Genomic DNA, 26,947 nt, shown 5'->3' on the forward strand with positions numbered 1-26,947 from the left:
CTTGCCTAGCTGATCCCTTAATCACAGTTTTAGCAGACACACAATAGTTTTTTTAATAACACAACTGCAACATAAACATTTCCTACATTCATCACAACCTCTTCCCACCTTAGCTTATCTCACCAAACCACATTCTATAATGGTAGAATGATCATTTGGCAGTAATGCTTGATAACAGTGCATTGGAACAGGAATAAGCGACTGAATCCTCAAATCTGTTTACATTCACTTGGGTTGTAATCAGTCTCTACCTAACTCATCTTGCTGCCTTGGTTCTGTAATCCTTGATAAATATCCCAAACACACAAAATCCTGATCTGTCTCCGTTTTGACATCTTCAAGTTATGGCTGGCCTCAGCATCTTTCTCTCTGTGTGGGTGCGGCAGGGCAAGAGTTGGAATGTTGACTTTTCTTTATTATTCCACTAGTTGTGGCATCGCTGGGAGGGCCAGCATTTATTGCCTATCCCTTAATTGCCCTTGAATTGAGTGGCTTGCTAGGCCATTTCAGAGTGAGCTACATCGCTGTGAATCTGGAGCCGCATGTAGTCCATGGTGGTCAGGATGTTAAATTTCCTTCCCAGAATGATATTAGTGAATCTTACGGTTTTTTGCGCTGATTGATCATGGTCTTAGTAATGGTGACCGTGAAATCATCTTTCAATTCCAGATTTTTACATTAATTGATTTTAAACTCCACCTGCTGGCATGGTATGATTTGAACCCATGTTCCCTTTAATCCCGGGCTCTGGATTGCTAATCCAGGGACATTAACACCACCTGAATATTGCCGGAATGGCCTTGCATTAGTTGTGCTCATAGATTACATCCCCTTGTTCTGGCCTCCCACACCAGATAAAATAGTTTCTTCCGAGCTGTCATATTAATTCCTTTAATCATCTTAAACACCTTAATTAGATCATTCCTTAATCTTTCGTACTCAGGAGATTATAAGCCTAGTTATAATTTAACCCCGTTAACCCTTTTAACCCCGGTATCATTCTGGAAAATCTCTGCTGCACCCTCTCCATGGCCAGCATATCCTTGCTGAGATGCAGTGCCCAGAACTAAAGGCAGAATTCCAATTGCTGTGTGCATGCACACAACTGTTTATTTCTTGTGTGTTGCACTCCCCCAAACAACAAGAAAGCTCTCCCTGCTTGAGAGTGGACAGCATGCTCTTCTGTTCTGGAGACTGATTATGGTGAATCCCACTGCATTTTCCTCCAACAAATTGCAAAACTGAGTTCCTGTTAAACCTCTCCACAGACCCAAATTGGTATATTCTCAGGTCCAATCTCTCGGGGCAGGATTTCCAAGCCCTGATCTTCCAGTCCTGGTGAAAGTTGGTGATCGTTTGGCTGAGCTGCCAAATGTCCTGCGCTGGGTCCCGCCATGACAGGGCTGGAACATCCTGGTCTCCTTTTTAAATAACTTTCTTTTAACTTCTAGGAGCAGCGGAGCGGAGAGCAGCTCGAGGTAGAGAATGTTTTTAAAGTGAGCCACACCTCCAGTCCTTTGCAGACAGATGTGGAGACGCGGAGCCCCTCCCCCGTTTCTATCTCTGGAAGTGAGACTAGCAGCATCATGCAAAAGCTAAAGAAGATGCGCAGTCACATGGATGAAAAGTAATACGATACACATTTAATTATTTGTTGGGGCTTCTTGTAATGTCTACTGCTGTGAAAATATGGCAAGACTAACTTGTTTCATTGCATTCTACCATTTGTCAGAAGGTGCATGTTTATGTAGGCGGGGGGGGGGGGGGCGTGTTGGGAAGAGAGAACTGACATTGCCAGGATATAATATATAAAGCCCCACTTAACCCCCCCCCCCCCCTTTCCCAAGGCCTGTGGTGTTTCTGGATAATGTGGTTCCATGTGTGCTCCCCCAAATAAGTGTTGGGAATGGAGACCCAAGTCCAAAATGTGATTTCACCCCTGCCTTCCAAGTAGGCCTCCCTGAAATCTCTGGCAGTATTTATAACCCCCCCCCCCCCACCCCATCAAACTCCTCTTTTGTATCAGCACTGTTTACCCAATTGCCCTGGCCCAACCCTCATGGAATTGCATTGTGAAAGTGAAGACTTTCTCTAGTGCAAAGCTCACTTTGCATTTGGGGGGGTAGGATGGCAGAGAAATGAAATTGTTCTTTCAGGTGGAATTGTTGGTTTTACATCATTTGTGTGAGCTTTTTTTCTTAGATAGGATTGCATGGAATATACAAAACAGAAACAGGCTACTGGGCCCAACCAGTCCATGCTGGTGTTTATGCACCACTCGAGCCTCCTCCTATCTTCCCTTTCAGAAATCTATTATCCTAACCCTCTATTCCCTTCTCCCTCAGCTACTTGACAAGCTTCCCCTTAAATGCATCTCTGTTAGAGCTTTTCACCACCTTCTGGGTGATGGAAGTTTTTTTTCTGAATTCCTTATTGGATTTCTTGATGACTAATATTTATGGCACCTAGTTATGCTCTTCCCATCAAGAAGAAACACTGTCTGTGTCCACTCTTATCAGAACTTGTCATTTTAAAGAGCTCAATTAGTCACCCCTCAGCCCTTTTCCAAGAGAGAAGAGTGCTGGCATGTCAGTCCTTCCCTGACATGTATACCGACACATTTCTGGAATCACCTACATAAGCACCCTCTCCAGAGCTCCCATCTCAAAAAAAACAACATAATTTTTTTGGGACAGTGACCAGAACTGCGCACAGTACTGTGCTCAAATCAAGCTTTGAAACTGGTTTAGCATAACTAAGAAATAATTAGACGGTAATGATATGCTAATTTGATGGATTTGATTTGTGCTTTTACTGATGGTCTTTTTTTGAGAATTGGGGTAGTTTTATTAAATTTATCTGCTGATTGTTCAATTCTTCAAAGCAAGAAGCCCCAGTGAAATACTGTTTCTCCCATCCCTCTATTATTGCACATGCTGTGTTGAGTGATGGTTGCAAATACATACACTTTGTCTTTCGCTGTATTTTTCTATTGGTAACTGGGAGTTACAAATGAGTTTGGGTTGTCAAAGTCTGGCAAAAGACGAGCTTGATACCTTGAACAAAGTAAGGGGATGATTGAAGTGTGAGAGAGGTGACACAAGCTCATAAGCCTCTGGACGAAAAGGGGAATGAAGATTTGTGGTTGTTACTGACAAAGATAGGTTTGTCAATACACTAATGATTTGGCAATCATCCTCTCTTTGTGCCTGCATCCTGCTTAAACACCTATTTGTCTTTGTGCGTGTGTGTATTGAGGGAAGCAGCCAAGATGCATACTATACACTAAGCTCTTGGAAGATTGTTGTGGCATTGACATTGGTAATTGAGAAACCTGGGCAGAGCTGCTTCTACCTTCCTGACAGCAGCTGCTTGGGGTGCATTGTGTGGGAATAGATGGGAAAGGAAGTGGCTCTGTGCAGCTGGCAAGATCCTGGGTGGCATAGGTACTCTCCCTGATTAAGGCTGTTAAGTACCACAGAGCTAGAACAAAGTTATTTGTAGACATTGAAATAGAATATATGTTTAAAAATGTCCTTCAGAGAAACTAGTTAGTACAGTCAGATACATTTTCTGATCCTTTTCTATCTCACATCAGTGCATAGGCTGTGCAAGCAGTGTCCTATGGTGCTGAAAAGTGGCAGTAATTAATGTATCTTGGGGTGTTATCAGATAGGCACAATACTTTTTGGATCTTCAGTTTAAATTCCATGTTGTAAGAATTGGTCTGATTAGGGGGCATTTTGATGGCACAGTTAGCACTGCTGCCTCAGCGCCAGGGATTCGGGTTCAATTCCAGCCTTGGGTGACTGTTTGACTGCCTGTGTGGAGTTTGTACATTCTCCCTGAGTCTGCGTGGGTTTCCCCCGGGTTTCCTCCCTCAGTTCAAAGATGTACAGGTTAAATGGATTGGCCATGAAAAATTGTCACTTGGTGTCAAAGATTAGGCTGGGTTACGGGGATAGGGTGGGGGCATGGGCCAAGATTGGGTGCTCTTTCAGAGGGATGATGCAAACCCGATGGGCCAAATGGTCTCCTTCTGTACTGTAGGGATTCTATGATTCTATAGTGGCTTTAGGAGGATGTTGCTTTTGATACAGCAAAGATGGGTGCTATCAAAGATTTTCAAAAGTAAGGCAACACATTCCTGCAGGTTCCCCAGGATAGGCAGTAAGAAAAACCTGATGGTGACAGTTACATGAATCTCCATTGAAGATCTAATCTTGACTAAAGAGAATAGATTGCATTTTAAAGGTTATACCCATGGACCTTGTACGGTCCAATGATGTCCCGAGTCTTTCCCAATTATCTCTTGGTTGTCTTATTGGTGGAGTATTCAGACAGTATTTTAGGAAGATGGGCCTGTTGCCTGTTTGGGCTGTTCAAGAGATTGTACTTTTTCTGCAAAATGACTGAACTGGCATGAGTATTATCCTCATGAAGAAACCACTTTGTCTGCTATGCTAGTGGAACAAATGGCAGCAGTTGAAAAAATAAGTGTGACCATGGGAATGATAGAAAAGGTGCACAAGACAAGTAATTTACAGAGTTGTGAGTAATTCCAGTGAATCAAAATCAACCAAAAACAGAAATTTTAGAGGAACGGTTGAATCAATACCCCACCTCTGTAATAGAGGTGTGCTGTGTTCAGAGTTTAAACAAGAATTTTTGAAAATTAATTAAGCCTAACCTTTAAGGTCAACTTTGAGAGAAATTTGAAATAAAAGCTTCCTTGTGTTGAGCATGTGGACATGGAAATCAAACATTTTGATCTTTCATTTGTCAAGAGACTTGTGTAACTTTTATATGTGAAATAATTAATTAAATGGCCACGCATCTTCAAAGATTATCTGAAACTGTTCTACACGATGCCTGTTTATACCTGCTGCCATAAGAGTGGTAGAATGATGTCAATCTGCAGATCAGGTAAGTGTGGAACCTGACCTTTACTACAAGTTTCCAGTTTGAATGCATTGATTTGTATCTTGCATGATTTTATGGGCTGCTTGTGTGCAGTTCTCTTTTATGAACAGGCCTGTACAAACTAACAGTACTTATTGTTGACCTCTGGGTCAGGATGTGCGTTCATCTTCAGGTCTGTGGGCCCACACCCTATGAGCAAGATTTTTGTGTAGTTCCAGTCCAATACTCCCAACTTAAAAATGGGCAAAAGCATCTGACCAGAAGTGCTGACAAAAGAAAGTATGAATTTGTGGGCTTCTGCCATTGCTTCATGAGTTTGACGTTGATAAGAAAATTATGTTCTAACTAGCTAAAAAGGTATTTCCCCATTCAAAACTGATTAGTTATCCTTCTTCTGAGGGTCTTGTATCTCCCATTTTTACATGGAAAGAAGGAATTACCTGACAAGAAACTTGATAAAATAATTATTGTTGAGGAGGTGGAAGCCACGGCTGGTTATAGAAGTGCATTTAACAAGGGCTTTTGGAAAACATAGACATTGTTTGGTAAGTAGGTTTCATTGTCCCTGTCATGTTTACGTAAGCCAGAAGTTCCTCTGTGCCCATTCATGTGCGCATATATTTGCTGCTCCTGTGGACCCCAGTTTATTATTGTTCTACTTTCCTATTCTTCTGTCATTCTAGGCTTATACCCTCTTCAACGAGAGTCATAGCTCCCTTCTGTACCACTCTTATCATTAACTGACAGGTCTATTGAGCTGCCTGTCATTGCCTACGTACGAGCAGAAGCCAAAGTTGCCAATTTTCTGCCCTTTGAGGAGCATTGCGCACCTCATTCCTGACCCACTCATGCCACCTTTATTGGATTCTGCTAGTGGATCAATCAGCTTCCTTCCCCATATTTCATTCCGCAAATGTCTATTGAATCACAAACCACATCCTTGCAATTCATGGCCCTTTTATAAAAAATAAATGTTTATATTGGCATCCTGGCTGTGACTGAAACTATAGTACACCGATGGTGACATTTTTCTCCCTTACTGAAGCCTCTTTGGCTTGCTGTACTTTCCTAAAACACCGTGTGGTGTGTGGTCCTTAGCGCCAAGGCTTTTTTTCCAATGCCCTGTAATGTCTTCTCTTACTTTAAACTTGTCACCCCTATCCAGTCCTACACCTCTCTAAGATCTTATTGTCTACCCCACCCCTGTCCCACCTTGAGACTCGCCAATTTCTTCCTCCTCCTCTCCTTCCTCCGCCTCTGCACGGATGAATCATCTTCCCCAGTGAATACAATAATCTTTCTTGGTACCCTTTGCCTTTCTTAATTTGCAGCCTTCCTGTCTTCATTTAATCTTTCCTCGCTATCTTGGGCGGTCTCCCTGTCATCGTGACTGTATTCCAGCTATTCCCTTGTATTCTTCTATCTTCTTTCAGTCTCATTTTCTTCTGTATCTGCTCTTTGGAAAAAACTTACCATCAAATGATTTGTATATGTGTTTCAAACATCTAACTACTTTTGCTCTTTCGTCCTGGCTGCTCCTCTGATAACGACTGTTTTCGTTCCCTGAAGATCAAGGGAGGACTTGGGCGCACGCTGAGTGAGCTATCCAGCATCACTCTTATCAAAGGAACATGGGAGCAGAAGGAGACCATTCAGTCCATCAATACTATCTGCTGTTCAGTATGATCATGGCTGATCATGCACTTCAATGCCCTTTTCCCCACACTATCTCCATTTCCATTTATGTCACTGGTATTTAGAAATCTGTGAATCTCTGTTTTAAATATACTCAATGACTGAGCTTCCATAGCCCTCTGAGGTAGTGAATTCCAAAGATTCATAGCTCTCGGAGCACTTTAGACTATAGCTAGCTTCGGCCAAGTTTTTTCAAAGTGGGGGCAGCGACCCGTGGGTGGGTCGTGAGCAGATGTAAAATGGGTTTCAGCGCACCCTGAAATTAACATACATATCCCAACTACTGGGTAAGATCAGGATGGCAAACAGAGTGCCACGAAAATAGCTTTTGTGAGGGGAGATACAAGAGAATGCATGTCCCAGGAGTGAAAGGCAGTGGACTGGCCAGACATCCCAACAGCAAGCCAGGCGGCTAGCTGTAATTTAGAACCATGGATGACTTGAGATATTGAGGCCATGGTCAAAAGGAAGAAGGAGGCAGTTTTGAAAAAAAATCTTTATTGTCACAAGTAGGCATACATTAACACTGCAATGAAGTTACTGTGAAAAGCCCCTAGTCGCCACATTTCGGCGCCTGTTCGGGTACGCAGAGGGAGAATTCAGAATGTCCAATTTACCTATCAGCAGGTCTTTCAGGACAAACAATGGGAAGAAACTGGAGCACCCAGAGGAAACCCATGCACACACGGGGAAAACGTGCAGACTCCACACAGACAGTGATCCAAGCCGGGAATCGAACCTGGGACCCTGGAGCTGTGAAGCAACAGTGCTACCCACTGTGCTATTGTATCGCCATATGGCATGCATAGCAGCTGGAATCAAGTGGATCCCTTGAAGAGTATAGGGCTTGTCGGAGAAGAGGTCAGAGAGAAATCAGGAGGGCAAAAAGGGGGCATGAGATTGTCTTGGCAGATAAGGCAAAGGAAAATCCAAAGAGCTTTTACAGATACATAAAGGGTAAAAGGGTGAGTAGGGAGAGGTAGGGCCTCTTGAGGATAAACAAGGTCATCTATGTGCAGATCCACAACAGATGGGATAGGACCAAAATGAATATTTCTCATCAGTATTTACTATTGAATGTTAGGGAAATTGGGGAAATAAAAAGTGATGTCTTGAGTCTACATATTGCAGAGAAGGAGGTGCTGGAGGTATTAAAGCGCATCAAGATAGATAAATCCCTGGGACTTGATGAAATGTATCCCAGGACGTTGTGGGAAGCTAGGGAGGAAATTGCCGGCCCCCTAACTGAGATATTTGAATCATCGACAGCAACAGGAGAGGTGCCTGGAGATTAGAGAATAGCAAATGTTGCACCCTTGTTTAAGAAGGGCTGTAGGGATAAGCCTGGGAACTACAGACCGGTTAGCCCTACTTCTGTAATGGGTAAATTGTGAGAAGGTATTCTGAGGGACAGGATCTACAGTCATTTAGACGGGCAAGGGCTAATTAGGGAAAGTCAGCATGGCTTTGTAAGGAGAAAATCATGTCTCACGAATTTGATTGAGTTGTTTGAAGAGGTAACCAAGAAGGTAGATGAAGGCAGTGTAGTCGACGTTGTCTACATGGATTTTAGCAAGGCCTTTGACAAGGTACCGCATGGTAGGTTGCTGCAAAAGTTTAAATCTCACGGAATCCAGGGTGAGACAGCCAATTGGATACAAAATTGGCTTGACGACCAAAGCCAAAGGGTGGTTGAGGAGGGTTGTTTATCAAACTGGAGACCTGTGACCAGCGGTGTGCTTCAGGGATCAGTGCTGGGTCCACTGTTATTTGTTATATATATTAATGATTTGGATGAGAATGTAGGAGGCATGGTTAGTAAGTTTGTGGATTACACCAAGATTGGTGGCATAGTGGATAGTGAAGAAGGTTATAAAAGATTGCACCAAGATCTTGACCAATTGGGCCAGTGGGTCGATGAATGGCAGATTGGGGGCAAGCACGGTAGCATAGTGATTAGCACTATGGCTTCACAGCGGCAGGGTCCCAGGTTCAATTCCTGCTTGGGTCACTGTGCGGAGTCTGCACGTTCTCCCTGTGTCTGCGTGGGTTTACTCTAGGTGCTCCGGTTTCCTCCCACAGTCCAAAGATGTGCAGGTAAGGTGGATTGGCCATGCTGAATTGCCCTTGGGTTAGATGGGGTTGCAGGGTTACAGGGAGAGGGTGGAGGTGTGGGCTTAACTAGGGTGCTCTTTCCAAGAGCCGGTGCAGACTCAATGGGCCGAATGGCCTCCTGCACTGTAAATTCGATGAGATTCTATGAGATGGAGTTTAATTTGGATAAATGTGAGGTGATGCATTTTGGTAGATCAAATCAGGGCAGGACCTACTCAGTTAATGGTAGGGAGTTGGGGAGAGTTACAGAACAAAGAGATCTAGGGGTACAGGTTCATAGCTCCTAGAAGGTGGAGTCGCAGGTGGACAGGGTGGTAAAGAAGGTATTCAGCATGTGAGGTTTTATTGATCAGAATAGTGAATACAGGAGTTGGGATGTCTTGTTGAAGTTGTACAAGACATTGGTAAGACATCACATGGAATACTGTGTTCAGTTCTGGTTCTTGTTCAGTTTTTGTTAAACTAGAAAGAGTGCAGAAGAGATTTGTGAGGATGCTACCAGGACTTGATGGTCTGAGTTATAAGGAGAGGCTGTATACGCTGGGACTTTTTTCCCTGGACAGTAGGAGGCTTAGGGGTGATCTTATAGAGGTCTATAAAATAATGAGGAGCATAGATAAGGTAGATAGTCAACATCATTTTCCAAAGGTAGAGGAGTCTAGAACTAGAGGGCATAGGTTCAAGGTGAGAGGGGAGAGATACAAAAGAGACGAGAGGGGAAGTTTTTTCACACAGAGGGTGGTGAGCATCTGGAACGAGCTGCCAGAGGCAGAATTAGAGGCGGGTACAATTTTTTCCTTTAAAAAAACAGTTACACAGTTACATAGGCAGGGTGGGTATAGAGGGATATGGGCCAAATGCGGGCAAGTGGGACTAGCTTAGTGATAGAAAGTGGGCGGCATGGACAAGCTGGGCCGAAGGTCTTGTTTCCATGCTGTAAACATCTATGACTCTTAACCATCACAAGGACAAGACTGAAACCGAGTAAAGGGACATCTGATCATCACCAATCAATCCTTCACTGAACTGAACTCTTTCAATCAACTCGCCTTAAATTGAGTAGCTTTTCAGGATCATCCACCAAGGGACTCGACCCCCATTTCAGTAGAGAAGGTAGCACCCTGCATGCCATCAACATATACATATACTCGCTCACTCCTCTCGTTGGAAGGAGCTTTTGAGAAGCCAAACACCAGGTTGGAGAGTTTGCGCATCCATTCAAAATGTGCTGAGGGACAATAGGGTTTGGAGAAAACTGTCTTCTTTCTTTCTGGGTCAGGGTGTCGCTCCTCACCCGCAGCAAAACCGGTACAGAACAATTACATTCAAACTCTTTCATAACAGCTACCTAGGAAAATCCTCGGAACTTTACGGAAACTCGCTGCCTCTGTCTGTGCTTTTCCCCCTCCCCCCAAAAAATATCTTGCATCCTAAGTGAAAACATTTATATCAATCCTCAAAGCAGCCTTTTTGTGTTTAAACCTGTATCCTTGAGAGTAAGACAGTAATCTTCTGGAGTCATCTTTCCCAACCATTTACAGCATGCTGCATCTTTTCCTGCAAGATTATCTTTAAGATTAGGGGCTATTCACATTCTCCCCGTGTCTGTGTGGGTCGAACCCCCACAATCCAAATATGTGCAGGTTAGGTGGATTGGTCACGCTAAATTGCCCCTTAATTTGGAAAAAAAGAATTGGGAACTCTAAGTTTATTTTTTAAAAAGAATGGGGGCTATTCTACCATAAGACATAGGAGCAGAATTAGGCCACTTGGCCCATCAAGTCACCTCCGCCATTCAATCATGGCTGATATTTTCTCATCCCAATTCTCCTGCCTTCTCCCCATAACCCCTGATCCCTTATTAATCAAGAGCCTATCTATCTCTGTATTAAAGACACTCAGTGAATTGGCCTCCACAGCCTTCTGCGGCCAAGAGTTCCACAGATTCATCACCCTCTGGCTGAAGAAATTCCTCCTCATTTCTGTTTTAAAGGATCGCCCCTTTAGTCTGAGATGGTGTCCTCTGGTTGTTGTTTTTCCTGCAAGTGGAAACATCCTCTCCACGTCCACTCTATCCAGGCCTCGCAGTATCTTGTAAGTTTCAATAAGATCCCCTCTCATCCTTCTAAACTCCAACGAGTACAAACTCCGAGTTGTCAAACGTTCCTCATACGACAAGTTCTTCATTCCAGGGATCATTCTTGTGAACCTCCTCTGGACCCTTTCCAAGGCCAGCACATCCTTCTTTATATGGGGCCCAAAACTGCTCACAATATTCCAAATGGGGTCTGACCAGAGCCTTATACAACCTTTGAAGTACATCCCTGGTCTTGTATTCTAGCCCTCTTGATGTGAATGCTAACATTGCATTTGCCTTCTTAACTGCCGACTAAACCAGCACATTAACCTTAAGAGAATCGTGAACAAGGACTCCCAAGTCCCTTTGTGCTTCTGCTTTCCGAAGCATTCCCCATTTAGAAAATAGTCTACGCCTAAATTCCTCCTTCCAAAGTGCATAACCTCATACTTTTCCACGTTGTATTTCACTTGCCACTTCATTGCCCACTCTCCTAGCTTGTCCATGTCCTTCTGCAGCCCCCTTGCTTCCTCAATACTATCTGTCCCTTTACAGATCTTTGTATCATCTGCAAACTTAGCAACTGTGCCTTCAGTACCTTCTTCCAGATCATTAATGTATATTGTAAAAGGTTGTGATCCCAGTAGAGACCCCTGAGGCACACCACTAGTCACCGGCTGCCATCCAGAAAAAGACCCCTTTATCCCCACTCTCTGCCTTCTGCCAGTCAGCCAATCCTCTTTCCATGCCAGTATCTTGCCCTGAACACCATGAGCTCTTAATTTATTTAACAGTCTCCTATGCGGCACCTTGTCAAAGGCCTTCTGGAAATCTAAATAAATCATATCCACTGGTTCTCCTTTGTCGAACTTGCTTGTTACCTCCTCAAAGAACTCTTAACAAATTTGTCAGACGCGACCTCCCTTTGACAAATCCTTGCTGACTCAGTCTTATTTTACCATGCACTTCCAAGTGCTTCGCGATCTCATCTTTAATAACAGACTCTAAAATCTTACCAATGACCGAAGTCAGGCTGACTGGCCTATAATTTCCCGTCTTCTCCCCCCCCCCCCTTCTTAAACAGTGGGGTTACATTAGCCACCTTCCTGCCTCTAGTGATTCCTGAAAGATCATCACTAATGTCTCCACAATTTCCTCAGCTATTTCTTTTTGAACCCTGGGGTGTAGTCCATCCGGTCTAGGTGATTTATCCACCTTCAGACCTTTTCAGTTTCCCGAGAACTTTCTACTTAGTGATGGTCACTGCACTCGCCTCTGCCCCCTGATTCTCCTGGAGCTCTGGCATCCCACTGGTGTCTTCCACCGTGAAGACTGATGCAAAGTAACTATTCAGTTCGTCTGCCATTTCTTTGTTTCCTATTATTACTTCTCCAGCCACATTTTCTAGTGGTCCAATGTCTATTTTTGCCTCTCTCTTACCTTTTATATATTGAAAAAATCTCTTCCTATCTTCCTTTATATTACTAGCTAGCTTGCACTAATACTTCATTTTCTCCCCCCTTATTGCTTGTTTAGTTGTCCTCTGCTCGCTTTTAAAGGCTTCCCAATCCTCTTGTTTCCCACTAATCCTCGCCACTTTGTATGCTTTTTCCTTGACCTTTATGCTGTCCTTGACATCCCTCGTCAGCCATGGGTGCCTTGTCCTCCCCTTAGCATGTTTCCTCCTCCTTGGGATGAATTTCTGTTGTGCCTCCTGCCATTGCTGTTTCACTGTCTTCCCTGCTAGGCTCCTTTTCCAATCAACTCTGGCCAGCTCCTCCCTCATGTCATTGTAGTTACCCTTATTTAATTGTAATACCGTTACATCTGATTGCAGCTTCTCCCTCTCAAACTCCAGGGTAAATTCTATCATATTGTGGTCACTGCTCCCTCAGGGTTCCTTCACCTTAAGTTCCCTAATCAAGTTTGCCTCATTCCACATCACCAAATCCAGAATTGCCTGTTGCCTAGTAGGCTCTGTCACAAGCTGCTGTCACAAGCTGCTCCAAAAAAACCATCTCTTAGACATTCCACAAATTCCCTTTCTTGGGATCCACTACGAACCTGATTTTCCCAGTCCACCTGCATATTGAAGTCCCCCATGATTATTGTAATATTGACTTTTTTTACATGCCTTTTCTATCTCCTGATTTATTTTCTGCTCCACATCCTGACTACTGCTAGGGGCCTGTACATCACTCCCATCAGGGTCTTTTTACCTTTGCGATTCCTCAATTCTACCCACAGAGATTCTATGCCTTCTGATCCTATATCGCTCCTTGCTACCGATTTAACTTCATTCCTTACTAACAATTTGCCCATTTGCCTGACCTTTCGATCGGACATATATCTTTGGACATTTCGATCCCAGCCCTGATCCCCTTGCAGCCACGTCTCTGTGATGCCCACAACATCGTACCGGTTAATTTCAATGTGCGCAACAAACTCATTGTTCCGTATACTGCGCGCATTTAGGTACAACACCCTCAATCCTGCATTGGCCACCTCCCTTTTCACACATTCCTCAGTCACTGTACCCTTTACTGTGGCCCTTTTTGATTTTGGACTATGGCTTCTCTGCCTTACACTTTCCCCTTTACTGCTTTTTGTTTCTGGCCCCGTTTTACTTTCCTCCGACTTCCTGCATCGGTTCCCATCCCCCTGCCACATTAGTTTAAACCCTCCCCAACAGCACTAGCAAACCCCCCCCCCCCCCAGGACATCGGTTCCAGTCCTGCCCAAATTTCTGTTGTTGTTCCTCTGTGTTAGTCGTAGCTCAGTGGGTAACACACTTGTATCTACATCAAACAGACGGTTGTGGGTTCACCTCCACTTCTGGGCTCGCACCCAGTGTAGTACTGCAGGGGTGCTACCTTGCTAGGAGTGCTGTTTACCAGATTCCATGTTAAACGGAGGTTCTGCCTCATGTGGATATAAAAGGTTCCATGGGTTACATTGAATAAGAGCAGGGAGTTATCCCTGATGTCCGAACTAACATTTATCCCTCAATCAATATCACAAAAATTTACCTGGTCTTTATCACATTGCTGTTTGTGGGAGTTTGCTGTGTATAAATTGGCATTATAGCAGTGACTGTACTTCATTGGCTGCAAACTACATTGTACTCATGTAGTTGTGATGGTACTAGCAAAGTGCAAATCTTTTTTTTTTCCCTAATTCAATCATCAACATCAACTATATGGCTCCTCCCTGAACTTTGAATATCTCTTTATTTTCATGGAGCCATGAGCTTTACAGCACAGAAAGAGACATTTTGGCCCATCATGTCTCTGCCAGCCATCAAGTGGGTCCCAATGTCAGCCAGTGGGTGGAAGTGGGTCCTGGGGACAAAAGTTTGAAAAACACTGGCCTAAGATTTTGTAATGCAGGTTTACAATGATCTGAAAAGAAAATGCAATCAACCCCAAGGGCTTTGAATAAAGGATACTTGACCTGTATTTGTTTTGCCTTTGAGTAAAAATTCTCATCCTTGTCTTCAAATCCTTCCATGGCCTTCCCCGTCACTATCTCTGTATTCTCCTCCAGCCCTACACTCTGCCAAAATATCTGCACCTCTCTAATTCTGGTCTCTCGAGCATCATCGATGTTAATTGCTCCATCGGTGACCCTGACTTTTGCATGGGCCCCAAACTCTGGTACACCCTCTCTACACCTCCCGGCTGCTCGACTTGACTTCCTTCATTTAAGATACTATTTAAAATCTGCCTAGCTTTTGGTCATCTAACCTAATATCTCCTTAGGTGCCTTCGTGCTATACTTTGTTTCATAATGTTTCCTGTAAAGGCTTTTGGGACATTTCATAATGTTAAAGGCACTGTATAAATATACGCTGGTGTTTGTTTTAATTATCTGATTCTGTAACTGTTCTTTTAAGTCCAAGACAACTGACACAATCCGCTTCACAGTAAAACCTAAAATGTTGGCCTGTATAATTTATCGGAGAATTGGAAGGATCAGTTTAAATTACGTCCATTTTTTAAAGCGTGCGGCCAACCAATCCATTGATGTTGCCTCCGACAAGCACGTTTATTTTAACTTCAACTTTCATAGTGACAAAACGAGCATCCCCCCCCCCCCCTATTTTCTTTGGGTGGGAAAGCTTCAGTGTTTCTCGAAGACACTCCTTACTTTTGAAATGAGCTGCATTGTTGAATATCCAACCAAGTGTCATTTAATTCTGTCCAGTGTGGTTTTGGTTTGTAAATATCTGATAATTTGAAATGAGTGGCTTCAAATAACAAGGAGGCTATTGTGTTGTTTCTGTAGTGTTGTGCCCTTGTTGAAATGGTATGCATGTAAATGGAGCTTGCCCTATCTAACCCTTGCAGCTTCTGTCTCCATCTTTTACCTGGCACAATTGCTGTTAACAGTTTGTTTCTCTGCAGTGCTACTATAAAATCTAGAATAGAAGTCCTGAATGCCTATTTCCGAAATATTCAATGATGCTTGAACTGCAGGTTTGACATTGTTTCACATCCCATTGCCATACTTCTATACAGCACTAATGTACTGTGCCATGGAGTGTTGAAACCAAGCCTGTCGTTCCTCACCTGATTAACAGTTCGCAATGGGGAAGTGGTATTTGAAGATTCATGGCCTTCACAACATGAAGGGGTAAAGAATCAAAAGCTGAATTAGTGTCGGTAAATTCAGATCAGACCTGCTTGAGATACAAAATGCGTGCCCCTTCAATTTGAGAATATGTGGCAAGGAGGGGAGGGGTAGTACATACTTTTAAATAGCTCTTAAGGTATCATTTATGATCAATTGCACCTCTTAAATAATTATAATTGACTGAGAGAGGAGGCAGTCTGGGCATAGTGTCACTTTCCAGCATAGTGTCACTTCTTTGTGCAGGGGTTTATATAATCGTTTTTAACCCAGGTAGCCTTGGCAGTGTTGTGGTATCCATTTCATTCCACTAGCTTCCACTTGTTTCAGGCCCTCTTTGTTGGTTTTGTAAAGTGAGGGTCACGTCAATTCAGATCTTGCTTCCTTAGCTGAATGGCATAGTTCCAAAAATCAAAAGGGAGGAAGGTGGCAATCCTTTGTTGCTCCATGTGGATTGCAGTCCTGTGTCTGTATGATGTCAGCCTGTATCTATAATTAGCAAAACTTAGAATCCTTTGGGTGTTTCTGGAAAGTTCTGAAAGTCGCCACATTTGTACCAAGTGTTGACAGTCAAAGACTAAATGCATACTCTTTGCCAACAACAATGGTTGGTTGGAGGTGGAGATCTTTGCCCAGGGAGAGACCTTTTGTCACCCTACTAGATTAACCTAATGACAATATCAGCATTGAGTGTAATGAAATAGGATTGAGGCAGTAGTATGAATATGAACTATTGTTTTAATTCACCCTCTTCTAATTCCCTTGCCTAGTTCTGAGAGGGAGTTTGTCAATGCACAAACAGAACTCAACTATTTGTGAGAAAGTAGCATTGCGGAGCATTTCTTATCAACTGTCATTAGCGATTCCGATCCCAATGCTGATTGACACACTCCCTTTTTCAGAAGGGTTTGTAACCTGTGGTTGGACTATCAGGATTGTAACTGTAATGCAGTATTTGAGTTTCCCACCCTCCTCCCCAACACCCATCAAAAAGAGAGTTGGGAGTGTATGTCAGCTTTGGGCATTGTTGCCACTTGAAGTCATAGAATCTAAGCAGAATGAGTTGGATTGAGGCAAAAGGTATAGGGTGGTTGGAGAAATGTTATGCATTAAGTGGAATTTCTGCTTAAAATGTGAGGTTTTCTTTAGAGTATCTAAAGGATGAAGTAATTTTGGGGTAATACTCAGCTGTTGTCTTTTTTTCTCCTGTTTTGCCTCTTTGTAGACACTGCTCTCCTGTCCACTACTTCTTCTCTGTCTTTACGTCTCATCACTGGGCTTCTCTCAGTGTCTGTTTCCCCAACCTACATCCCAAATTCCAGCTGTACATCTACAACCAGCTGGTCAGGTACTGTGCAACCTCTGCTTCTCACTGATCGAGCATGCTCTGTTTCATCACATGCACGTGGGTGGTGTGGGGGTTGGTGGTGCGTGGAGGGTAGAGAATTATGAAGAGAAAATTTGAGTTCCTGCATCTCTCGCTTGTGGCTTCACGTAGGTCCGCCAAGTAGCTGGTTGGCAGTGTATTGCAGACTTTGCCGTGGAACTGAAGAGTGTTTATTAAAGGGGCATTACCATGGAAGGAGAGGTCAAAGTTACACAAAGCCTTGAGCTGCTAATATCAATAGAACATTATTGAAGATGGAATTTTAAAAAATGTTGAATAGGACTGTTCTTTTGTGGCAAAATGGCAACTTGCAGATTTCATTTTATGCACCTTTAAGTTAACTAGTAAATTTATACTACAAGCTTGAATTTTCAAATGGAAGTGCCCCTTTATTGCACCAACGTGTCTTTGGTGAGAACTTGGAGAGTTTTCAATTTTCATTCTCTCATGCACTTAGGTTTTCCGAAACTAAATCAGGATATAATTGTCACAGTATTCACCCTTGGAGAATATCTGCAGAATGCGCATGTAACTATTTTGTTTGAACGCCGGTCACTTCCAAGTCGCGCTGACAGGTCTTAGATCTTTGATTTAAAATGGTAATTTATTGGAAGAACAAGTATTTTCTAGCACACAATGCTGCATTAACCAGCGTACTGGACATGTTCACAGGAAAATGGGAAAATTCTAGCTATGGCAGGAATTGTGTTTATTCCTGATCTGTATTTGATCTTGCTTCGGAATTATTTGATCGTCCATTTTAATGTTGCTTAGGCTGCATTCAGTGTTGAGTTGGATACTGTGCTGCATTTCTGCGATTTTCTCTCTCTCTCTCTCTCTCTCTCTCTCTCTCTCTCTCTCTCTCTCTCTCTCTCTCTCTCTCTCTCTCTTTCCCCCCCTCCCCCCCCCCCCCCTCCCAACGAACTAAAATATGATTCCACCATGTTTCTTGCTTTGGAATCATTGTCTTTGAAAGTTGATTATCGGTATTTCTACTGTAAAGAATCTAGTAAAATGTACCATTTTCTTCCTGTTCAGTTTTTAAGGGAGAAACAGCTGGCACTGATGACAGGACACATCAATGTTCTGGGGGTTACCATTGACCAGAAACAGGATGAGCCATGTAAATGCTGTGGCTTCAAGAGCGGATCAGAGGCTGGGAATTCAGTAAATAACTCTCCATTCCACCCCCAAACCCTGTTCACCATCTACAAGGCACAGGTCAGGAGTATGATGGAATATTCTCCACTTGCCTGGATGAGTGCAGCTCCAATAACACCCGAGAGGCTCTACACAATCCAGGCCAAAGCCACCTATTTGATAGACACCCTATCCACCAAACTTTAACATGAATTTACTTCAGTCTCAGCACATAGTAGCAGCAGTGTACACTATATAACAAGATGCACTCCAACTCACTGAGCTCTTTTGACCGTGCTTTCAAGCCCACGGCCCCAGAACAAGGGCAGCAGATACATGGGAACACCATCGGCTGCAAATTTCCCTCCAAGCCACTCACCATCCTGACTTAGAACTATATCACCGTCTGGCCAAAAGGCTGGAGGGCTGGGTACCAGAGGTGGTCACAGAGGACCAAACGGGCTTTGTCAAGGGTAGGCAGCTCACAGCGAACATCAGGCGGCTACTGAATGTGATAATGATTTCCCCCCACACCCCGGGAGAGAATACCAGAGGTGATTGTCTCCCTGGAAGAAGAAAAGGCCTTTGACAGAGTCGAATGGAGCTACCTCCTCGAGGTAGTGGAACGGTTTGGGCTAGGAGTGGGATTCACCGCCTGGGTGAGGCTCCTATATAACGCTCACAAAGCGAGTGTCCGAACTAACACCACCAGCTCTGAATACTTCCAGCTAGAGAGAGGAACAAGACAAGGCTGCCCCCTATCCCCACTCTTGTTTGCGGTAGTGACCGAACCCCTGGCGATAGCCCTGCAGGACGCAAAAAGCTGGAAGGGAATCCGGAGAGGAGACCGAGAGCACAGAGTCTCACTCTATTCAGATGACCTGCTCCTCTATGTCTCGAAGCCACAGGAGGGACTGAAGGCAATACTGCAAATACTGAAAGAGTTTGGAACCTTCTCGGGCTACAAACTTAACCTGGGCAAAAGCGAGACATTCCCAGTGAACCCAAAAGGGGGAGGGACAGAGCTGGAGGGGCTCCCGTTCAAAACTGTCCAGAACAGATTCCATTACCTGGGGATCCAAAAAGCCAGAGCCTGGACACAGATCCATAAGTGGAACCTGACCAGCCTGGTGGAGGAAGAAAAGACCTTCAACGGTGGGGCTCACTCCCACTCTCCCAGGCGGGAAGAGTGCAGAAGATCAAGGTGACGTACTGCCAAGGTTCCTCTTCCTGTTTAGATCCATCCTGATCTTCATCTCCAAGACCTTTTTCCAAAACATAGACAGGCTAATCATGGCATTTGTGTTGGGGTGGCAAGAACCCGAGAATTCCCAAACCGACACTGCAAAGAGGGAAAGTCAGAGAGGGCCTGGCTCTCCCGAACCTACAATACTACCACTGGGCAGCAACGGCAGAAAAAGTGAGGGGATGGGGACAAGAACCCGACACAGATTGGGTACAAATGGAGGAGGCATCCTGTAAAGGAACAACCCTGCGGGCCCTGGCCACAGCAGCACTCCCATCCTCCTCAACAAGGTACACAACGAGCCCAGTGGTAGCGGCCACGCTGAGAACGTGGACCCAGTTGAGACAGCACTTTGGGATGGCCAAAATGTCCCTTATGGCCCCCATCTGCGGCAATCACAGATTCCCCCCAGCCATGCTAGATATCACCTTCAAAAGATGGAGGCGAGATGGGGTTGGCCCTTTCTACCAGTCGGTCATACATGTCGCTACAGTTCCCTTTATCTAGGATGCTTGCGTCCAGTAACTCTTCCAGTAATGTCTGTCGTGGCGGTTGTGGGTACGTCCTTGTCTCCTTTTGTAGGAAGTTTTTGAGTTGCAGGTACCTTAACTCGTTCCCCCTGGCTAGCTGGAATTTCTCTGTCAGTTTGTCCGTTGTTGTGATCCTGCCGTCCGTGTATCGGTCCCTGACTGTCAGTGTATAGGTCCCTGACTGTCAGTGTCCCTCCGTCCTGTCCCCACTTTTTAAAGGTGGCGTCAGTCAGTGCTGGTGTGAATCTATGGTTGTTGCAGATGGGAGCTTTGTCCGACATTTGGGTCAGGCCAAATTGCTGCCGTAGTTGGTTCAAGGATTGGAGGGTGGCTATCACACCGGGCTGCTGGAGTGTTTTTGGGTGGGGATGGGAGTGCCGCCGTGGCGAGGGCCTGGAGGGAGGTCCCCTTTCAGGAGGCCTCTTCCGCGTGCACCCACTCGGCTCCTTGTTCCATCTCCTTATTCGCTTGGCCATCGCCGCCCAGTGGTAGAATTGTAGGTTTGGGAGGGCTAGCCCCCCCCCGGATTTTGTTCTTGGAAAAGGGCCTTGGGGTTGTAGATCGGGATAGATCTAAGTAGGAAGAGGTACCTGGGCAGTACGTTCATTTTGAGCGTCTGGACTCTCCCCGCGAGGGAGAGTGGGAGTGTGTTCCATCTTTGCAGGTCCTTTTTTACTTCCTCTGTCAGACTGGCGAGGTTCCATTTGTGGATCTCTTTCCAGTCATGGGCTATTTGGATACCCAGGTAGTGGATTTTGTGGCAGCTCGAGTACCTCTGTGGTATTTTCATTCGACCCTGTCGAAGGCTTTTCTGCGTCGAGGGAGACGATCACCTCTGGTGTTCTCTCCCCGGATGGGGTCATTATCACGTTTAGCAGGCGCCTGATGTTCGAAGTTAGCTGCCTACCTTTGACAAAACCCCATCTGGTCCTCTGCAACCACCTCTGGTATGCATTTTTCTAGCCTTTTGGCTAGGATTTTGGCCAGTATTTTGGCATCTGCGTTCAGCAGTGAGATGGGTCTGTATGACCCACATTCCGTTGGGTCTTTATCTTTCTTGGGTATCAGCGAGATTGAAGCCTGTGCTAGCGTAGGTGGCAGTGTGCCCCTCGCTAGCGAGTCAGTGAACATCTCCCTCAGGTGCGGGGACAGTGCTGTCGCAAAGTTTTTGTAGAAGTCCGCCGGGTACCCATGTGGTCCTGGTGCCTTCCCCGCCTGCATGGAGCTAATGCTGTCAATGATCTCTCCTCGTGCTCGTGGTGCTTCCAGGCCCTGTTTTCTGCCCTCCCCCCACGACTGGTATGTCCAGTCCATCAAGGAACCGTTTCATCCCAGACTCCCCCATTGGGGGCTCTGAGGTGTACAGCCCTTGATAGAAGGCCATGAAAGTTTTGTTAATCTTTTCTGGTTCTGTTTCTAGTGTGCTTCTGGTTTTCTCTGGTGGCTGCCTGCTTTCTCAGCTGGTGTGCCAACAGGCGGCTGGCTTTGTCTCCGAGTTCGTATAGGGTCCTACGTGCCTGGCGGAATTGGTGCACTGCTTTCCTGGTGGACAGCAGATCAAAGTTCCTTTGTAGCTCTTTCCTTTCCGCCAGGAGCTCTACGGTCGGGGCCTCGGAGTATTTACGGTCTACCTCCAGTATGGAGTCGACCAGCTGCTGCCTGGAGGCCCTTTCCTCCCTATCTCTTTGAGCTTTGAAAGCAATCATTTCCCCTCTTACTACGGCGCTTCCCAGAATGTGGAGGGCGAGACCTCCCCGTTTTGGTTGTTCTCCGTGTACCCTGCTATGCCTGCGATATCTTTTCGTTGAAGGCCTTGTCAGCTAGTAGGGCAATGTCCAACCGCCATGTGGGGTGTTGGGCCCTACCCGTCTCCAGCCTCACATCCATGTAGTGTGGAGCGTGGTCGGATATCACAATTGTGGAATATTCCACTTTGTCTATCCCTGGAAGCCCTGTTTTCCCCACCACAAAGAAGTCAATCTGGTGTATACGTTGTGCACTGTGGAGAAGAAGGAGAACTCCTTCTCCTCTGGGTGTGTGAACTTCCAGGGGTCCACCGCTCCCATCTGTCCCATAATGTGACCGAGTTCCCTCGCCATTTGAGGTTTTCCCGTTTTGGAGCTTGATCTGTCAGTCGTTGGATCCTGTATACAGTTGAAGTCCCAACCCATGATTAGTCGGTGCGTCGCTATGTCGGGGATTTCTGCCATGGTCTTTTTAATGAAGCTCGTGTCGTCCCAGTTGGGCGAATACACGTTAACCAGTACTTCCAGGGCCCCGCTGACCATGACTTACCGTCCCCCTGGGTCCGTAACCGTCTTCGGCGCCCTAAACATCGTCTTCTTGCTGATTTGTATTGCCACCCCCCCTGGCCCTCGTCCCATAACAGTAATGGTAGGTCTGCCCCACCCAGCCCTTTCTTGCCCGCAGTCGGTCCTGCTCTCTCAGGTGTGTCTCTTGGAGGAAGACTATGTTGGCTTTCATATTTCTTAGGTGGGTGAGGACTCTGGATCTTTTCACTGGGCTGTTGAGTCCCCTTAAATTTGAGGTGACTATCCTGGTTGGGGGCTTCTGTCCACCGCTCCTGTGGGATTAACCATACTTACCTGGTGGACGCCCCCCTGCCCTCCGGGGTTTCCCTTTGTTAGGAGGCCGTCCAGGATGGTCGATGTCACTGCTCTCTCCATGCGGCCGGGTCGCTGCGCTCCAGGGTTTCCCTTTGTCCAGGTGGCACCTGACATGGCCCCCCACTGTGCGTTGCCACGCGGGTAGTCCCCTGCACTCGAGTCGCCCTTCGCCCAGAGACCGTACTGAGTGGTTGCTTGCAGCGATTCCTCGTTTCGAGCCTTTGGTTGTGGCACTTTGTAGCCCTATTGTTCTCTTTCTCGCCTTGTTTGTCCCTCCCCTTTCCCCCCCCCCCCCCCCCCTTTTTCTCCCCTCTCCCGTATACCTCTCTTTTGTTCCTCCTTCCCCAGTTCCTATCCCCGTTTGGTTTCCCGCCTCTGTTGAATGGTCCGGCCCCCCCCACGGCCTGGTGCCGTCCCCCCGGTTGGGGGCGCACTGCGGCCCTGCTTTGTTGCATGCCTCCAGCGCTAGCTTTCCTGGTAGTTCAGTGGCCCCCCTCTCGGGGGTTACTGTCTCGCTTCTCCCTCGCCCGGCCTCTGCGGTTTTCTGCCCGCTCTTCCCCCATCCTACCCTGCACTCCGCTTGCTTGTTCTCCCTTCTCCGCTACTCTCGTTCCCTTGTGCTGGGGTCTGGTCTCCCACCTGAAGCGGTCCCTCGGGTAGTGGTTTGCTTTTTGTTCAGGGTGCGCTTGCCGTGGCATGGGGGAAGGGGGTGCCTGGTGTCTTCCCCCCCCCCCCCCCCCTCCCCCATCTCAAGTTGGCGTGCTGTTGCCCCTTGCCAGGGGCCTATCATTTCCACCCAGAATAATGGTTTTCCAGCCCGTGTTTCTCGACAGACTTGTTTGCTTCGGCAGGGGCTGGTAAGAAGTACTCTCTTTCTTGGTATGTGACCCAGAGTTTCGCTGGGTACAGCATACCAAAACGCACGTTGCTCTTCTGAAGAGCTGCTTTCGCTCTATTGAATCCGGCCCGTCTCCTGGCTAGGTCTGCCCCAATGTCTTCGTAGACTCTAATGAAGTGTCCTTCCCATTTACAGGTTCTGTTTTGCCTGACCCAGCGCAGGATTGTTTCCCTGTCTTGATACCGGTGCAGTTTAGCTATAACTGCCCTCGGGTAGTCCCCTACCTTGGGCTTCTGGCACAGTGACTGGTGCGCTCTGTCCATTTCTGGTGGATTGGGGAAAGTTTTCCTCCCACTAAGTTACCCGGCATCTCAGCCACATATACCGTGGGGTTTCTACCCTCGATTCCCTCTGGCAGGCCCACTATCCTTACATTTTGCCTTCTCGAGCGGTTTTCCTGATCATCCACTCTGCCCTTCAAGCTCCCCTGCGTTGTGACCAGTCTCGCCACCTCCTTCTCCAGGGCCGTGATCTGGTCGCTCTTGTCAGTCGTGGCTTTTTCCAGCTCCTTAATGGTCGCCTCTTGGGCTTCCAGTTTCTCCTCTTGGGCTTCCAGTCTCTCCTCTGCTCTACCCAGGGCGAGCTGCACCTCCGTCAGGGCCTTGTCCATTGCTGCCAGCACGCCTCCATGTCTGCCCTAGCCTCTGCTTTGTTTTCCTGCTGGTGTTCCCTCAGCGCCTCAGCAAAGGATACCTTCCAGCTCCAGTTCCCCCCGTCCCAAGGGGAAAAAGCTCCTGTCTGTCCATTTTTTTTGTTGTTGCGGCGGGCCTTCCGTTCTGCCGCTTTGTGTGCCGGTTAGCTCGTCTGAACGGGCACTCTCATTGCCCCTTCTGCTTCTGGTGCTCTTTCTCCCTCTGCTTTGGCTACCTTCTGGCATTTTCTCTCTTTTCCCCCCCCCCCTCCCCCCCCACCTTCCCTTTTCTTTTGTACCCTTTTCTTTTCCCCCTCCCTTCTCTCCTTTAACACTTTTTTTTCCCCCTCTTAAACCCCTTTTTCAAAAAAAAATTCAATAAAAAGGGGAAAGAAAATTATTTTTCAAAACATTTTGGGCAAGTTCTTTTTTCCCCCCCCTCACTCACCCACCAGCCGGGTCGGGAGGGTCGAGAGAGGGAGAGGCTTCTGGCTGGGCCGGGAGTCCTTTGTTCCGCCGCCAGCCTCGTGGTCGCCGTCGGGGGGGTGGGGGTCGGTCCCTGCCACTGGCGGTCCTCGCTCCGTCCCCGCGTTCTCCTGCCTCTTATGATCTTTTGAAGCCGAAGCTGACACTCCCACAGGGCGAATTAATCACCGTTACATCTTTCTGCTAATTGTACTCCTGCAAACCTTTAAGGAGGCTATAAATATTAAGCTGGTTCTCAGAGGATCAAGAGCAACAATTAGCATGTTTTAAATGTTTTGGAATTTTTTTCCCACTTCACTCTGAAACTTGACTGTACCCCTATATACGTAGTAAATGTATATTTAAAAAGAAAACATTTTCAGTTTTTTATCCCCATTGGATTACTCACAAATAATGCATTGACAATTAGGTTAAATTAGATTTACTTATAATTTTTTTGAATCAATCCCCATTTTCCAGCTGCATTAAGTTACTACTCTCGGATAACAAAAAATACATTCTAAAATGCTGTCAAATCGTCATTCAGTGACATGCAGATGCAGTTGAACAGAAACCTGAGCACGTTTTAATGAAAATTGCAGTCAGATCGCAGGTTACGCCCAAGGTGGAAACTACCCTCAAATTGTTAATTCGACAATGAACAATAAAACCTATGCTGTTTTATTGTTATTCCTGTCCAGGAGACTTAATAAATCTATCCTTGGTAATCATTCCTTGGTTGAAGGTCATTTTGGAACCTTACATAGGGATCATGCTGAAACACACTGAAGTGAGAGGCACTGAAATCTGAGGATAATGTCTAGCATGACTGTAATCTGCCCTAACCATTCTATGTACATATTGGCACAAATCTATGCCAGCTACTGTGCAACAGTTTCTGAAAGCTGTGGGTTAAACGAAGAATAATTATTGTAGATCAGAGTGCAATAGGAAGCAATTCATGAAATTAAAATATTTCTGATTCATCTCAGCCACATGGAACGTAAGCTAAATACATTAGGTCAATAGGAAATTATTGTAACTTAAAGCCACTTTGGCAAACCCATGGCAACACTAGTGACCCTAAATTATGCAGACAACTGAAAGAAACAATTTTGTACCCCACAACCTTTCTGATCTCCTCCCCCTGTTTACCATGTGGTTCTTTTAAATCTGCATGTAAAGCCCTCTCAACCATGAAAAGACCATGATCCTAAAAAGATAGGTGATATCCAAGAGACTGTGCCAATTGGATCATTGTACACCCTTCCAAATCCTACTTTAAATAAGGACAGCTTACTTCAGCTTTCAAATGGTCACCTCAACTTGAACTCTTTCTTCCCACAGATGCTGCCTGTCATGCTGAGTATTTCCAACAGTTTTTGTTCTTATTTCAGTTTTCCAGCACCCGTGATGTTTTGCTTTTGTACTTTAAGCTACTTGATATCTTTTCCTATTTTATTGTGAAAAATTACAAAGCTAATCTGGAAAATGACCCTGCAGCTTCCTTCATCAAAGATGAGAAATTATATAGTGTCTGTGTCTGACATATTGATTTGATAATCAGATTCTTCCCACAATCATTCAAAAAGCAGAATGCACTTGCGATGAAGATTGTAGTCTATCAAGCTCATATTTCATTAACCCTTTCATTGGCGTTATTCCATGTTCAGACATTTGTTACCGTGGTAAATATGCATAGTGCAATAAGTTGCACATCTCTTTCTTCTAGACATAGAGTATTAATAGCTGGAAAATCTTCTATTAGGATCTAGTAAACTGTATAAAAGAGTGCTCTTTCTTAGAATGTGCCTACCAAGGAACCTTTGATTTCTAATCAAGAAAATTTAAGGGTTTTACTCGCACTAATTAATTGTTTTAAAAAGAGTAGAAAGCTTTAGCCCATTCTGGATCTTAACCCTGAAATAAAATTCTGAAGGAAAAATCCTAGATGGTAATGTTACCACAGATAATATAGGTTATGGCTGGTGAATATTGGGGTGCATCATTCCACAGTCGTCCGAATCCCACAGTGTACAGTAACCTCAAATGGCTGAATGGTATTAATAAGAGTACAAACTCCAAGAGATGAATGTAGATTAACTGCAACTGAACACCCTCGAGACCAGTGGTTCCCATCTGTGTGTCGCGAAATAAAATGCCAAATAACTCAAAGTTTTGGTAAATAAACTAAATCTAGTCGCCTTCCTCAGCATCTCCAAATCCCGAGGAACATTAGGCCTCCAGTGCACACACTGGCCAGGAAACGGCTGCACCTGCATGGTTTGGATTTTTTATGTTGGTCAAGCGCATGCACATTGTCCTGACCAACAAATATCCAAAGCGCAGATGTTTCGCCCATTCACAGGAGGCCCAATGTTCCTCAGGACTTGGAGATGCTGACAACAGAGCTAAAGATGAAACCCTGTGCATCGGTGCAAAAAGTAAAAACTCAAGTTGGTGCAAAGCTCTGGGAGAAGCAAGGGAGTCGGAGAGTTCAAAAAAACAGGAGAGAGGACCGGGAGAAGTAAAAACACAAAGTTCCCAGTAAGGGAAGAAGAAAGAGGTAAGAAACAGAAAT

At 45.5% G+C, this 26,947-nt stretch overlaps 1 protein-coding gene across 3 annotated transcripts in view; it reads left to right on the forward strand.

Moving 5' to 3' along the window:
* The window catches only part of LOC140426673 (centrosome-associated protein 350-like), a 145,350-nt gene that overhangs the window by 56,310 nt on the left and 62,093 nt on the right, over nt 1-26,947 (forward strand). For 2 of the 3 annotated variants that reach the window (XM_072511753.1, XM_072511755.1), the window contains 2 exons: nt 1,452-1,627; nt 16,668-16,790. In XM_072511753.1, coding sequence (XP_072367854.1) covers nt 1,452-1,627; nt 16,668-16,790 — 299 coding nt within the window. The remainder of the gene's footprint in view (nt 1-1,451; nt 1,628-16,667; nt 16,791-26,947) is intronic. The other variant, XM_072511756.1, reaches the window with a different exon arrangement.

Source organism: Scyliorhinus torazame, chromosome 7 (genome assembly GCF_047496885.1).
Source record: "Scyliorhinus torazame isolate Kashiwa2021f chromosome 7, sScyTor2.1, whole genome shotgun sequence".
NCBI classification, from domain to species: domain Eukaryota; kingdom Metazoa; phylum Chordata; class Chondrichthyes; order Carcharhiniformes; family Scyliorhinidae; genus Scyliorhinus; species Scyliorhinus torazame.